Source organism: Acanthopagrus latus, chromosome 12 (assembly GCF_904848185.1).
Source record: "Acanthopagrus latus isolate v.2019 chromosome 12, fAcaLat1.1, whole genome shotgun sequence".
Classification (NCBI taxonomy): Eukaryota; Metazoa; Chordata; class Actinopteri; order Spariformes; family Sparidae; genus Acanthopagrus; species Acanthopagrus latus.
Window position 1 is genome coordinate 23,204,837 of NC_051050.1, and position 13,284 is coordinate 23,218,120.

Genomic DNA, 13,284 nt, shown 5'->3' on the forward strand with positions numbered 1-13,284 from the left:
TGACAGACGAAGGGGAGGGTATTTTTTTTTTTCTGTATTCCATGTATCTGCCGAAGCCCAAACTAGATGTATAGATCGATCGACCACTCCATATACCTTACCCGATAGTTAGCTTTACTGGGCTAGCAGGTTTCATTTTTGCTAAGCTAGCGTGGCGGCTAACTAGCAGACGAACCCAAAATATCGATATTCGCCGAGCAAAGCAACGGCTCGGAACAAGTTGGTGCTGTGTCTCCGGGCTTGTGGTTTTAGTTTAATTACAAGCCTACTCGGTGCTAAATTATTATAATATTATATATATATTTTGAAAAAAAAAATAGTCGAGGTGTTTCAACCACATCATTTTTTTTTTTGTCGGGCGACATTTTTCTGGTGTGATTGATGAGCCGTTAGGGAACATTTTCAACAGGAAGCCAAAGCCAGCAAGTAAAAAAAAAACCGGCAACATAAACAACAGCGGTGTGTCGAGGGGATTTGTTTTCTGGGTAATCCTGTCTCGTCTTTTTATGTGTGTGAGATTTTCATTTTTTCTCCACTTGGTGCACCAGCTGAGATATTATTACTAAGGGACGACGAATGAGACACAGTTCAACCTGTCGCCGAGTGTCCTCCCCTCCCTGAATTTCCCTTTTTTTTTTCTCTCTCTCTCTCTCTCGGTCGCTTGACACGAAGAAGAAGAAGAAGAAGAAGAAGAAGAGAAAAAAAACCCAACAACACGTGTGTACCGGTTCTATCACGCTTATTGTGACGGGGCACCGTGCAGCAGCCACTTCACTAACATTTAGACATTTTCTCTCTCTCTCTCGTGTTTACATTTTAAAAGAGGAGGAGGAAAAGAAAAAAAAAACCCTGACACACATGCCGCACTGGAGACGAACCAGTCGTTTTTTTGGACGTCTTCCCATCAAGAGGACCAGGAGAAACCCCCAGAGACCTGCAGGACCTGACAGCTGCCTCCAGACCGCAACATCTGGTGCACCTTTCCTACCTGCCCGTGTGAGACATATCACGTTACTTTAAAGCGAGGAAGTGCTGGCCTCTAAAAACGAGATCTCACCAGCAGCAGCAGCAGCAGCAGCATTATTATTTTCTCTCTCTCTCTCTCCCTCCTCCCAACAACACACGCCCGTAAGAAACCTGCATTTCTGCACTTAATGGGATTACAAGGACGGTGATCTAGCGGCCCTGGTGACTGTGTTATCTCTCTGGCTAACCTGTCACCCAATGTCTTCCCTCCTCAGTTTCCTATTCTCTCTCTCACAATGATGGTAGTTTGAGGTTGGAGTGAGCTTTTTAGACTACGAGCCGGAGACAACGACACCGTTTCCCCCCCGACACACACACACACACCCCTCCACCGTCGATGGTCAGCCCCGCCGCCCGCTCAGCTGGCCCTGTCACGCACCTCGGCGCTTGATGTTGGTCATATCTGGTGGAGGACATTGTTTTTTTTAATTCCCCCGAAACAAAACCCATCCCAAACCCGGCTGCTGTATTGATTTGGTCGTCCCAGGGTCGAAAGATGGCGGACCTCGAAGCAGTGCTCGCCGATGTCAGTTATTTGATGGCGATGGAGAAGAGCAAATCTACTCCAGCGGCCCGGGCGAGTAAGAAAATCATCCTGCCTGAGCCCAGGTAAGCACATCTAACAAAGGGCTTTGTACACGTTGTGCTGTGTGGTTTTTGTTTGCCTGTCTAATGGATGAATCTGTTTGTGTGTGTGTGTGTGCATGCTATGCAGCCATATAGGGAGATGGAGGCGTGCTTCCTCTCAAACCTGTGACTTACTGTAGATGCTCATTAAAATATGACTGTGGAGCTTTTTCAGCTGAGATGTCTGCAAACATGCCACCAAAACAGCCGTGCAGGGGCTTCAGCTTGCATGCCATTTTTACTTTACCAAGAAGTTAACCCGGTGTGCAGATCTTGTGTGGCTCTCTGAGGGCAGGTTGTGATGCAGAAACATGCAGGATATTTGTCATGATGGAGTCATTTCTGCAAACAATACCATCTGTCAATGGTGGCTGTAATTCCTCATTTGCTCCCAGGCTGCTTTATATAGCATGTGCCACACATTTATAGATGCTGCTGTTCCTTGTCTGTTGTTGTTGTACAGCTCTGTAAACCCCTTTTTGATGCAGTTGCACTATCAGTAATAAGCTGCTCCTCCATGCTGTTTGCAAGAACCCTGCACGAGTAGGCCATCAAGATGAGCCCACAGCTAAAGTCTGATTTAAATAATACACCCCCCTCTTAACATCTACACATAATTGCACATCCTTTTGTCCCTGCTACGCAGCTCGTCAGGAGCCCCAATGTGTCTCTTCAGACCAGGTTTCAGGCATGTAGCGTGCAACTTGATTGAAGAGGATGTGGTTAAAATTTGGTTATTGAGAGGGTTGCTTTTCACACAGGGTTTGTAGATTTGATAGTGCGTTTTGGGAGGCTTAGTCAAATGATGACCATTGTGTGCATATGTGTGTGTGTGAGGAACAGCTTTGTGTAGAGCAGATCTTAGCCAGCAGTTGGCACCGCTGTCAGATTTAATTTGTGTTCATCATGTTTTCAGCTGTACACCTTGTACCTCGCATTTATTAATCACAAGCTGAAAACTATTATTGACACACCCACACGTGTGTAAACCCGGCAGCTCGACACTGTGATATCTCAGTGTGCATGTTCGGTTTATTTTAGCAACCATTACATTTAAACTGAGAATGATTTAAGAGGAGGTCAGCTATTCATTCACTTACTTACTGACTCGTTTCGGTAGATCAGCAGAAAGCAGTGATCCAAACAGCGCATTACACACAGTAATGAACATGAAGCCTGTTGATTTTTTTTCCAACTGGAATCATTTGATTAAAGGTTATTCTCTAACAGCTAATTCCAGTCCAGATCAATTGGCATTCATATATTAGAGTTTAGAATGATATGCAGTCATTCATTACCTCCTATAGCTCATTCGTCTGTGTATCTGTCATGAACAGCAGAAACACCCTGCCCTCTTGACAAGTTCAAGAGAATATTCTCACCTCCAGTTCACAGCAGAAAGGATCTGAATGTTTGACATTAATTCTCCCTTCCGGCAGTTTCTGTGCTGTTAGCTGTCAATATTAACTGACATGGGTTGACATTTAAACTACTCATTTTGTAACGCAACCATTTTATAATTAATAAATGTTTGACTTGTGTATCCGTATTAGTTCTGGGTGTTGCCTTCCCCTCAGAGACGATTTAACAGCAACACCAAGATTTTTGCATATTCAAAAAAAGAAATCCCTTTGCTTTACATTACTGCTAACCTTTTGTAAAATATTTTTATGCTGCCAAGTGTCGGTTTCCTTCCTTTAGCCTCTTGTTGGTTTCGCTTTGTGTCAGTATGGTATTGAAACTAACTTCCAGAAACTTGAAGCTTGCTTGAGACCGCCAATTCTTTAAAGTGAACGGTCTGTCACGTTGTCAACGAATGAACTCCTGTTAATGTTGCACAATAACTCAATTGCAGCATTGGTTTGACATAGTCTTGTGTTCATAAGTCGTATAGTTAATAATATCACTACTGGTGCTACTGAGCGACAACATAGTTAACATTTATCAAGTTTACATACCTCAAAATCACATCTCAATTGAGAAATACCTGTGTTGAGTTACTGTACTTGACATTGCACATATCGCAATGTGACTATTGCACACATTGCGTTGTTGATGCTGAAACGTTATGTTGCGCAGCTGCACCTGTAGGCTTGAAAATGTGCCCTTAAAACATTTGTAGCTTGCTTTATCTCATTGGTTGCACAGGACAGATGTAGACGGCTAACCATGCTGAACCATACATGTCGAAAAATGATTTTTTAAATGTTGTTTTGAAAAGTTTCTATGGACACTTTTTTTTTTATTGTAGTGAGAAAATGTCACTGTTGATGTTGTAATTTTAAACAGTTGTGAATGCAAGCAGACTACCACTGCCATTTTCTGGATGAAGCAAGCTACCAACTGCTCATTAATTTTTGATTTAAGTGTTATGGGTAAGACCTGAAATTGTGGCCAGAATTGGAGCAGGAAGTTACAGTCGACTCATGAGGTTTCTTTTTGTGTCTTTTTTAAAAGCAGTTGCTAGACGCTTGTTTTTTTGTGGGTTGAATCAGTTGACAGGTAATATTTCTCACCCTATTAGACTCCATTTTACTGAAGTAACCATAACTCTCGATCTCATTATTAAAGTTGGTGAATATAATGGTGTCGTATCAGATGATTGAAAGGATAGCGAGGCACAGGATGTACAACAGATACTACCCTCAAGTGAAGAAGAAATTCTTCTGATTAATAAGACGAGCTGTAATCGTTGTTACACAGACAGGACTGTTTGACGTCTTAGTGGACCTGTTAGAAGTAAAACGGGTCAGATATGAATGAAACTGCTGTTAATGTAACTGAGCTGATGTGACAGAAGACCTATTGAGAAAACTTTCCTTTTGTTTACAGCGGTGAGCGACTAACCCCGCTCTCAGCTTTGTTAGCCTTTAGCACAATGATCACAGCAGAAAACCTCTCCCACTCTACTGTACTCATATTTCAGGATGTACATGGTGACTGTCATGACTCGAAATTCAAGACGGAGTGCTTCTTTCCATGTTCTGGCATAGTGATGCAGATTTACAGCGCTTCCTCTCATTGATCGTCTGTTGCGTTAGCGTTCAGTAAGTGATCAATTGATGAATAGCTTCTATGATAGGAAATGTACTTTTCCTCAATGAGGGCTTTAAACAGTTGACACAAGCTGTTCCGAAAGCTTTTAGTGTTTTTAATCATGCATTTAATAAACAGTTGCTAATTACTTAAATCAGCAATGACACCAAATGCTGCTGTCAGGCTGCTCAGTGTTCAACATAAGGCCAAACAAATTTAAGTAGGCTAAAGGACGACTTCATCCAAAAAATGAAAATTCAGTCCTTATCTGCTCCGTGCCCCCTGCTGTTGGGTAACGTTTTGTTGTTCACATTTCTGGAGCGTCACAGCAAAACAGCGTTAAAGCATTCTCCTAAATAACTAAAGAAGAGGGAGACCAGAACCCTCTAGATCTCAAGCTGATTTGGAAAAGACATTATTTACACCCTTTCTTTTGTCTAAATCTTCACTGTAGCTGCTATGTTAAAAGCGTTAGCGTGCACCTCGTCTGAAGTGGGTGAACAAGCTCAGCGCTAGTCGGGGGTGTAATGACATCTTTTCAAATCCATTTTAGGATGACGCTGAATGAGCTGTATGGAGCCATGTTATTAGCTTTCCCCGTTTTCAGAGACGTCCTCAGCTACTTGAGTTGTTCAGGAGAACACTGCAAAGTTGTTTCGCCGTGAAGCTCCAGAAATGTTTGATACGAAACTACGAAACTTCACTCAACTTTCCATCGTGATATGGACGAACAGATAATTACTGACTTTTCATTTTTGGGTGATTTTTCCTTCAAACTAAACAATTATGTGCATCTTACCAGTTTCTGAGGATCGATTTGATCAAACTAAAACAATCACAGCACCTGATGTGAAGCTTTATATCATCTTGCACCAACAAAAGGGCTTTAGATCTGAAAATGGCATTGAATCAATATTATTAGAGTGACATCTTGAAGCAGCAAAGAAAACTAGAAGTTACTAGCCAAACTCGCCAATGCCACCTTCACTTGAAATGTATTTGTTTTTTTATTAGTTTTTCAACAACAATGGAGCTGTAGGACAGTGAAGTAGGAGATATATCAGGCTTTCATTGATACACAATACGTCTTCGTAGAACCACTTCATTAAGAATAAACAAGAGAAATGTTGAATGTCACCAGCCTCATCGTTTAAATGAAGAAACACTTGAACTAACCGTTTTGTCATCATAATGATTTTTACAGCTGGAGAGCCTTGGTGCTGTACCCAAATACACAAATTAAGGACTCTTGCTTGATTGGATTACTAGTCACCACTTAAGGAGCTGCTTTTATTGAATCTGTAATCTGTTTTAGATCATGCTGTTGAGCTTTTTCTGAAATAAATCAAACCCTGGTGTTTCATTATTGACCCTTGTTGAGCACTTCGGCATCATTGTGTGCTCTCTCCTTCAACTACGGTGTTAAGTTGTTGGTACTAAGTTTAGACTCTGTGTTTGTAGCCTTTGAGACCCTAATCGGGATCATCTCGTTTGACTGTGAAACTGTACGCCATGCTAATTGAGTTCACCACTCCTCATTAGATGTGCAGGTTGGGAGACATTGACGCTGGAAGTTAATCCAAGGATTGGCAACCTCGTGCCACTGAGGTGCTCGCAGTATAAAGACAACACGAGGCCATTTGACTGATTAGCACATCATCGACCGCAGAAGGAGGATCGAGGCACAAATGTCATCAGACAGAGGTGTTGCTATATGAGTGAACCCCAACAAGCACTGTCGACTGCTTTTGTGATTTTATGTTAGATATGTGCTTTAGTATTTATTGCCTACCATAACACAGAAGCTGCGAGATAAAAGCCTCAGCTAATGGATTTGCAAAAGCACTATTACACCACTGTTGAGTAAATCAGTCAGCAAAGCAAGACTCACAGTAATACGAAAATTTACTTAAAACATGTCAGTTAGGTCATTGTTATTGCAATAATGTGTCCAACCTAAATGGATGAGACGGTTGCATTATGTTTTTCCTGCAAAGCCTTATCGCACATATCGCTATCACGTTGAGTGCTTCAGAGGAATTACTTTAATTTGGAACGGATTGTAAAAGATCTGAGAATAACGTGGCAAACACACGAGTAGTGAGTAGGAGTGAGGGAAAGGGAGTGTATGAATGGTACCTGTGAAAGTAGCCTCTGGAAATTGCAGAACTCGATAAAACTGTAGAGATCGTGTGTAAAACTGACAAACTTTTCATGTGTGCACGGTTTCAGCAGTAGCGGTGATGCATGTGTGAAGCTTTCAGCCGCATGCTTGTTGGGGAGGAGGGGGGGGGGGCAGTTAAATGTGGCACTTTGGAGATAGCGTGGTGCTGCCACATTCTCGGCGGGCTAAGGCTATGTCCTCTGGCAGTGAGGTGAGATTCTGACAGCAACACTGGAGGCAGTCGAGATGAGAGGCGTGGGGGAGGGCCCGCTGTTAGAGAGAAATCCATACAAGAGAGGAGACATGATGAAGTTATCCAGGAGGTGGAGATACGAAGGAAAACAGAGACTGCGAGTAGTTTCAGTCTCCGATGGACAGCGTTTGAACCAGAGCGCGCTGTTCTAGGGCTGGGTAATATATATACAGTATATGTCATCACTGTGGCAGCATTATGACGCTACATATTGTCTTAGTGTGTTGCTGTAAATGTCTTTTCCTGGTTTTTAAAAGCTGCGGTGATGAATTTCCCTTCAACTGAAATGGATGTTCATTTTGTGTCCTGGTAAAACACTTAAGATCGCCCAGTTTTTATGTTTTTTTTTTCATCTGAATGATTTATAATGTCTTATTTCTTAAGTGTAATTGAAAACAAAATGAGTCCTTTATTGATTCGCATAACATTTTAATAGTATTCTGTAGCTCTGATGGGGTTTTAGAGTACAGTTATGCCGTCCGGATGGAGCAGTGACTCGTTAGAAAAGCACCAGTAGGCCCATTTGACCTCCCGAAGACAATTGTGCCTCAAACACTTGAAGCAGTGCAACACTCAGTCTTCATATATATACAGCTTTCCAAGGAGCATGTCAGTGTTACACTTGAGTCATCATGGTTTTCTCTCACCTCCTGTAGACGCCTGTTGCCTCCAGCTGATCTCTCTGTGTTTTAGTGGCTTATTTGTCTGTCTTTTTTCACGTCTTTGGAGAACTTGCAGCAATTACGCCTGCCGATTAGAAGCTAGATAACAGTGTTGGCACTGAGGTTATCAGCTTGTCCTGAATCAGCTATGTTGGAAAGGGTGGTGGCAGCCTTTTGAGTTCCCGTTTTAATTATATTTGCCTCTTGACCTCAAGAGCAAAAGCATAATTGCCACAAAGGTAACGTGTGCAGAGCAGACATCCCCGGCAATCACTGCACACTGGAGGTTTTCACAGATAAGCGTTTCATTTTTGAAGTTTCTGTCGAGGCAGTGAATTAGGACAGTCAGTTATTATTTTTGTAGTTGCATAATCTGGCAGTTCAGCTTGAGAATAAATATGGACCGTGCCATCGTGTTATAATAACACAAGGTGCTAAATCCTAAAAGTAACATTGTTAGTATTCCTGCTGTTGTCAGCCAACACTGCAGTAGCACTTGAGCGTTTCCTTTTTGCATTTGAAAACCAAACACTGGTGTATATCAGGCATTAGAAATAATGAGGTTTACATCCATGCTGATGTTCCACTATTATTCCATCTGTGACAATATTCCAGGCTTGACAAGGGTCATGTAATCAGCATATTCTGTTTGGATGTCCCAGTTCAGGTCTTTTCAGAGTTTGACATGTGTGATATGTTGATATCATCCAGGTTTTAGGAGAATTGCACACTAGAGACACATGTTTAAAGGAAAAGCCTGCATTTCTAGTTGGAATGTGACACACATACTTATGTGAAGATTAAGAAAGACCTGGATATCAACAGGTTTTGTCCTAATATGAACAAATATCACAGTGGAGACCATTGACAAATAAGAGTGTTTGTTCCTCAGTAGGCACAGCTGCATGTAAACTGGAATATTTTTGGATTATATCAATTTTCATTAGCCATGTAAACAGCTTAGTGAGAATTAGGGGTGTAATGTTACATTTATTCACCCTGAGCTGTCATGCTGCAGACGTCACGCTTTGGTGTTTGCAGTCATACAATGAACATGTTTGACTATGGCGAGAGCATACCTAGTCTGATCCACACTCATCTTAAAGCTATTTGCCTACTGCGGTTACAAAACAAAAGCCACAAGACACAATAAACTAGGGGAAGAAGAAGACATGGTGAGTCATTGTACAGAGCTAAAAGACCCGTCTGCTTCCTTCAGATCAGCTGTCTGGGAAATGTAGGGCTCCCAGTGAGCTAGGTGAGCAGTGGAGAGCAATTGGTGGATTGGACGAGGACAGTGTGTCAGCGCTGTTCTGCTTGTTGTTGGTGGTAGAACGCATATCAAGACAGCATTACCCAGTTGTGCCACACTCAAGTCCAAAAATGTTCTCCCCTGTTTTTAAGCAATCTTTAGATTTGAAATCAGACTGAGCCAAAAACATTAAACCCAGAGGAGCTAGGATGACACTCATACTCCACCAAGGCCCAACAATCCCCTTTTTGTATTCACACATAGGCACCAGCCACCTAAATACACATGTTTTGTTTTCAGGATCCACCCATTATTCAGTGAGAAATGAACGCAAATGTGAAACATCACCCGATCTCACAATGTTAAAGAAAGTGAGGAATGAATTCTTGGATCTGTGCCTTTTTGTGGATACACACTTAAAGTTACTGGGGTCTATTTTGGCCCGAGCAGTATTAGGGATATTGTCTTTTTTGGAATGAGGGCAAAAACTTGTGTGTGCATGTAAACTGAGTCAATTCTAAAGTTAGGTCTATCTAAAGTGAAACCAAAGCTTTCAAATCACTTTGCCACCTGAGTGAATTAATAGGAAATGACTGCTTCTCTGCAAATTGCTCAATTTGTTTTCAGCAGCTCCTCACACACCCCCTGAATCCTACAGTAGTTGCAGTCAGGCGCCAAGCAACAGCCAGAAAAACAGGTTTCAAAGTCTAACTAGTTTCCCAGGTAAAGAAAGTAATTGTATGTCTGGAGGCTTAGATAAACTGAAATAGGTGTTCTGCCCTGTTGCTCGTGTTGTTGTCATCAGCTTTGAGCCCGGCTCTCTGAAGAGACACTGGCCGATATAAGGCTGCTCATTGTCCGCCCACAGTGTGAGAAATAAAGAGTTTGAAAATCTATAGATTAACGATCAAAGATCAGGTTGAACAAATTTGAACAAGTGCTGCGTTATCAACACTGTTCAATTACATGCCCGCAGACCAAGCCATTGAAATGTCAGTGTCATCCTGTTAATATGTTAAATATTTACACATCTCCATACTTCCTGTAGTGTTAAATAGTCACCAAGACAGTGTTGTTACAGTGTCAGTGTGAGGATCAGCAGCTAATGAAGCTAATTGTGCCTTTTACACAAACTTGGCCTGTCAGGGTTGAAATGTTTAGTAATACTTGCTAAAGAAAGATAATCGATGGAAAATAGCAGAGAAATGACTGAATTTATTTTAAGCTCATCCAGAATCATTCACACTGACGGCACCCTGACCTTTTACTGCTGTACTGAAACCTCAGGCTTGCACACACACTGTATATCTGTGGGTTTTGAAACCCCCTTCCCCCCACCTTGAGCTCAGCATTGACTAGTTTTGATAATGTCATAAGTACAGGTCCTGTTAAATGTAACTGGAGCTGCTTTGCTGTCGGTGCAGTAAATAAACCAAGCGTGCCGTATAATAAATCAAGCTTTAGGTATGGCATGCAGTGAAGGGTATTTAGGAAGACATGTAATTAGGTCAGGGTCTCCCACCATCACGGTGCTGCGTTGTCATCCCGGCAGTAGCTGTTGGCGGTTTTAAAAAGGTCATCCGGGAGGCGGCAGAAGACTAAACTCACGTCGGGAGCTTTTGGCTTATTGTTGTGGTGCTCATTTTGTTGGCGAGGTACGCATGCACGTTCTCATCTAACTGTGCTAACAGCTGCTGAAGCAGATGTAATGGAGGCAGAATTATGTAAGTGCAGCCGAAAGGAAGGTGCACTGTGTGTTCTTATGGACCTTGTCTGTATCCAACCATGCAGGAAGTTGACTGTATGGCGGGTACAAGCGGAGGACATAAGCCAGAACAGTGCGATTCTGAGAATAAACGGTCTTGCTCAAGGACACTTCAGTATCTTTATATTTCCTGATCCCCCCCCCCCAACCAATGACCACCAATGCTATTGCTCATCTCATAGTCCATTGCTCCAGTGTCCCTTGGTTAAACCCCGTCTTCACTGGACAAGTTCCAGCCTCGGTTTTAACTTGAAAGTGTATCTGCGGTCTGAAGACTGTGGGTCAAGAGCTCGTAACCTTTTTTCTTTTTTGGTCTTTATAGGGGGGGTGTGGTCCATATCTGAGTAAACATGATGTTGCCATGTTCTTTGGAGGTTTGGAGTGTAGAGATGCAACTAACTGCTGATTTGTTTTCTCCATTCATTGTTTTGGCTATAAAACAAAAATATTCAAAACGGTATCAACTTGATGACCCTGAAATATTCAGTACTATAATGTAAGTAGGGCTGCATGATATGGTAGAAAAAAAACCTTGTAAAGATTTGTAGTCCAGGTCGTCTCTGCTTCGCCACAGTACTTCATTATAATGCTGAGGGAGCTGCACATTTTCAGTTAACAAAAAGGGACAGAATTGTTCAATTATCTCTTGATAAAGACAACAACTTCTGTTGCATTGAACATTATAACCGACAGATAGTATGAGCACACTGAATATAACAAACACCAGTAGTGTTGAGTTACTCCTTCAGAAGGTGACTCCCACAGTTTTCTACGTTCAAGTGTTTTTTTTTTTTACAGGCCTTGTTGGCAGTTTATCAGATTACATGCAGCTTCCTCTGGAGTCACAACAGGCTTTATACTACTCTTTTCACACATGCAGTCGTACCCTCAAAGACCCATAAACGCACTTTAAAAAGTAAAAATGGAGAAGTTGCCCTTTAATGATGGATTAGTTATGGGGTAAGACTGGTAGCAGGGATGGGACACGTTCTCTAGTGATTCACCATCAATAGACTGAGGCTGTGGTTGAGAGAAAAAAAGGTGTATATATCAGGAGCAGTGTGACATTTATAGCTGGAGTTTTATGCATTTACGGTTCTACAGAGGTTATGCCTGTAGCCTCCAATGTTACGCACTTCTTGTAAAAATGTAAATATGAAGAGCGGCTCAGTCATATTTCAGTAAAATCAGACACCCTTCAGAAGCTCAGCCCTGCAGCAAACACCTCGACTACTAGCTGCCGGACGGGTGTTTGTGTTGTTGTTGTTGTTTGAGAGGCTAAGACTCTGCTCCCTGTGAAAACTGAAGACTGTTCTGATACAGTTCACATGTGACAGCCCACCAGCTCATACATGTTGAGTCCCTGTAGATAGTGCCTTATTTATCACTGTGCCAGCAGTCATTCTGTCACTCAAACTGCATTGTCACAGCAGGAGGCTCTTTGTTTTCTGCTCTGCTCCGGTCATTTGCTCCCGTGAGCGAGTGTTAACGTTTAAAGCTGCTTTTGCTAACTGAGGGTTTCTTTGGTTTTAAAATATTTATCTTTTTGTTTTTTTGACAGAGCGTGCAAGCTGATACGGTTACGTGTGACTGGTGTGAAAGTGTCCTGTAGTGAATGATTACATTTTTTTGAATGCACCTGTGTTTCATGACCAGACTCCTCAGCCACAGGTGTCTGTCTGTACACATGTCTGTAACACTTTGAGGTTTTACAGACAGGTTTACCATACACACTGTTCTGGAAACTTTAACCCCCAGAACGTGTTATTTATGCCTGGTGAGGCATGAGTGTTACAGTAAATATTACCAGCGGTCTTAATATGGCGTCTGAAGTCGGGAGGTTTCAAGCAAATAGTCCAGAGTCAGCTGCTAATGATTCAGTGGGGCACACAAACAGGCCTCCTCTAAAAGAGGAAATGCTTACTTCCTAGGTTCTTGTTCCTGTCGCTGCGTCTGCAGATGAACTGCTGCATCCACTGCTCATTCCCACCCTCCCATAAAATCTGCCTGCACAGGCCCACGTTGCAGTCGCATAACCAGCACGGACCTTCATCTGCTCGGGTCCTCGGTGATGATTTTTAGGTGTGCAAGTAGTCTCAGTTTGGAGTTCGGGTTTCAGTGCAGGTCCCAGAGCTGTGATGTTTTTATTGGCTCAAGAAAATATATAGCCCGCAATGACAACATGTCATTTTTGCCTTCCAAAGGAGGAAGAGGGTCAACTTTGCTTTTATTAGAGTCACCGCTGTGGAGCAACAGTCACACTCTTTTCAATCCTATGTCCCTTTTTTTTTTTTTTGTTCGCGTGTAACTGAAAAAACTGTTTATGCCTCAGACTTTCCGACAGTCACTCAAATGTACATAAAATCATATCCTTCAGACTGGCGTAGAAAATTCACAAAGAAGTCCAGCAGCATAAAACAACTTCAACAAGTCAATTGTTACACAAGGTGCCTTTTATGTATAATCTCACTCCACCTCTCTACAGTTGTATTTGACTGT

The 13,284-nt window shown here is 42.2% G+C and overlaps 1 protein-coding gene across 1 annotated transcript in view; it reads left to right on the plus strand.

Moving 5' to 3' along the window:
* The first annotated feature begins 1,497 nt into the window (after window positions 1-1,497).
* grk3 (G protein-coupled receptor kinase 3) overlaps window positions 1,498-13,284 on the plus strand; it is a 61,319-nt gene continuing 49,532 nt past the window's right edge. The window contains exon 1 of the mRNA XM_037116345.1: window positions 1,498-1,635. Coding sequence (XP_036972240.1) covers window positions 1,523-1,635 — 113 coding nt within the window. The 5' untranslated portion in view covers window positions 1,498-1,522. The remainder of the gene's footprint in view (window positions 1,636-13,284) is intronic.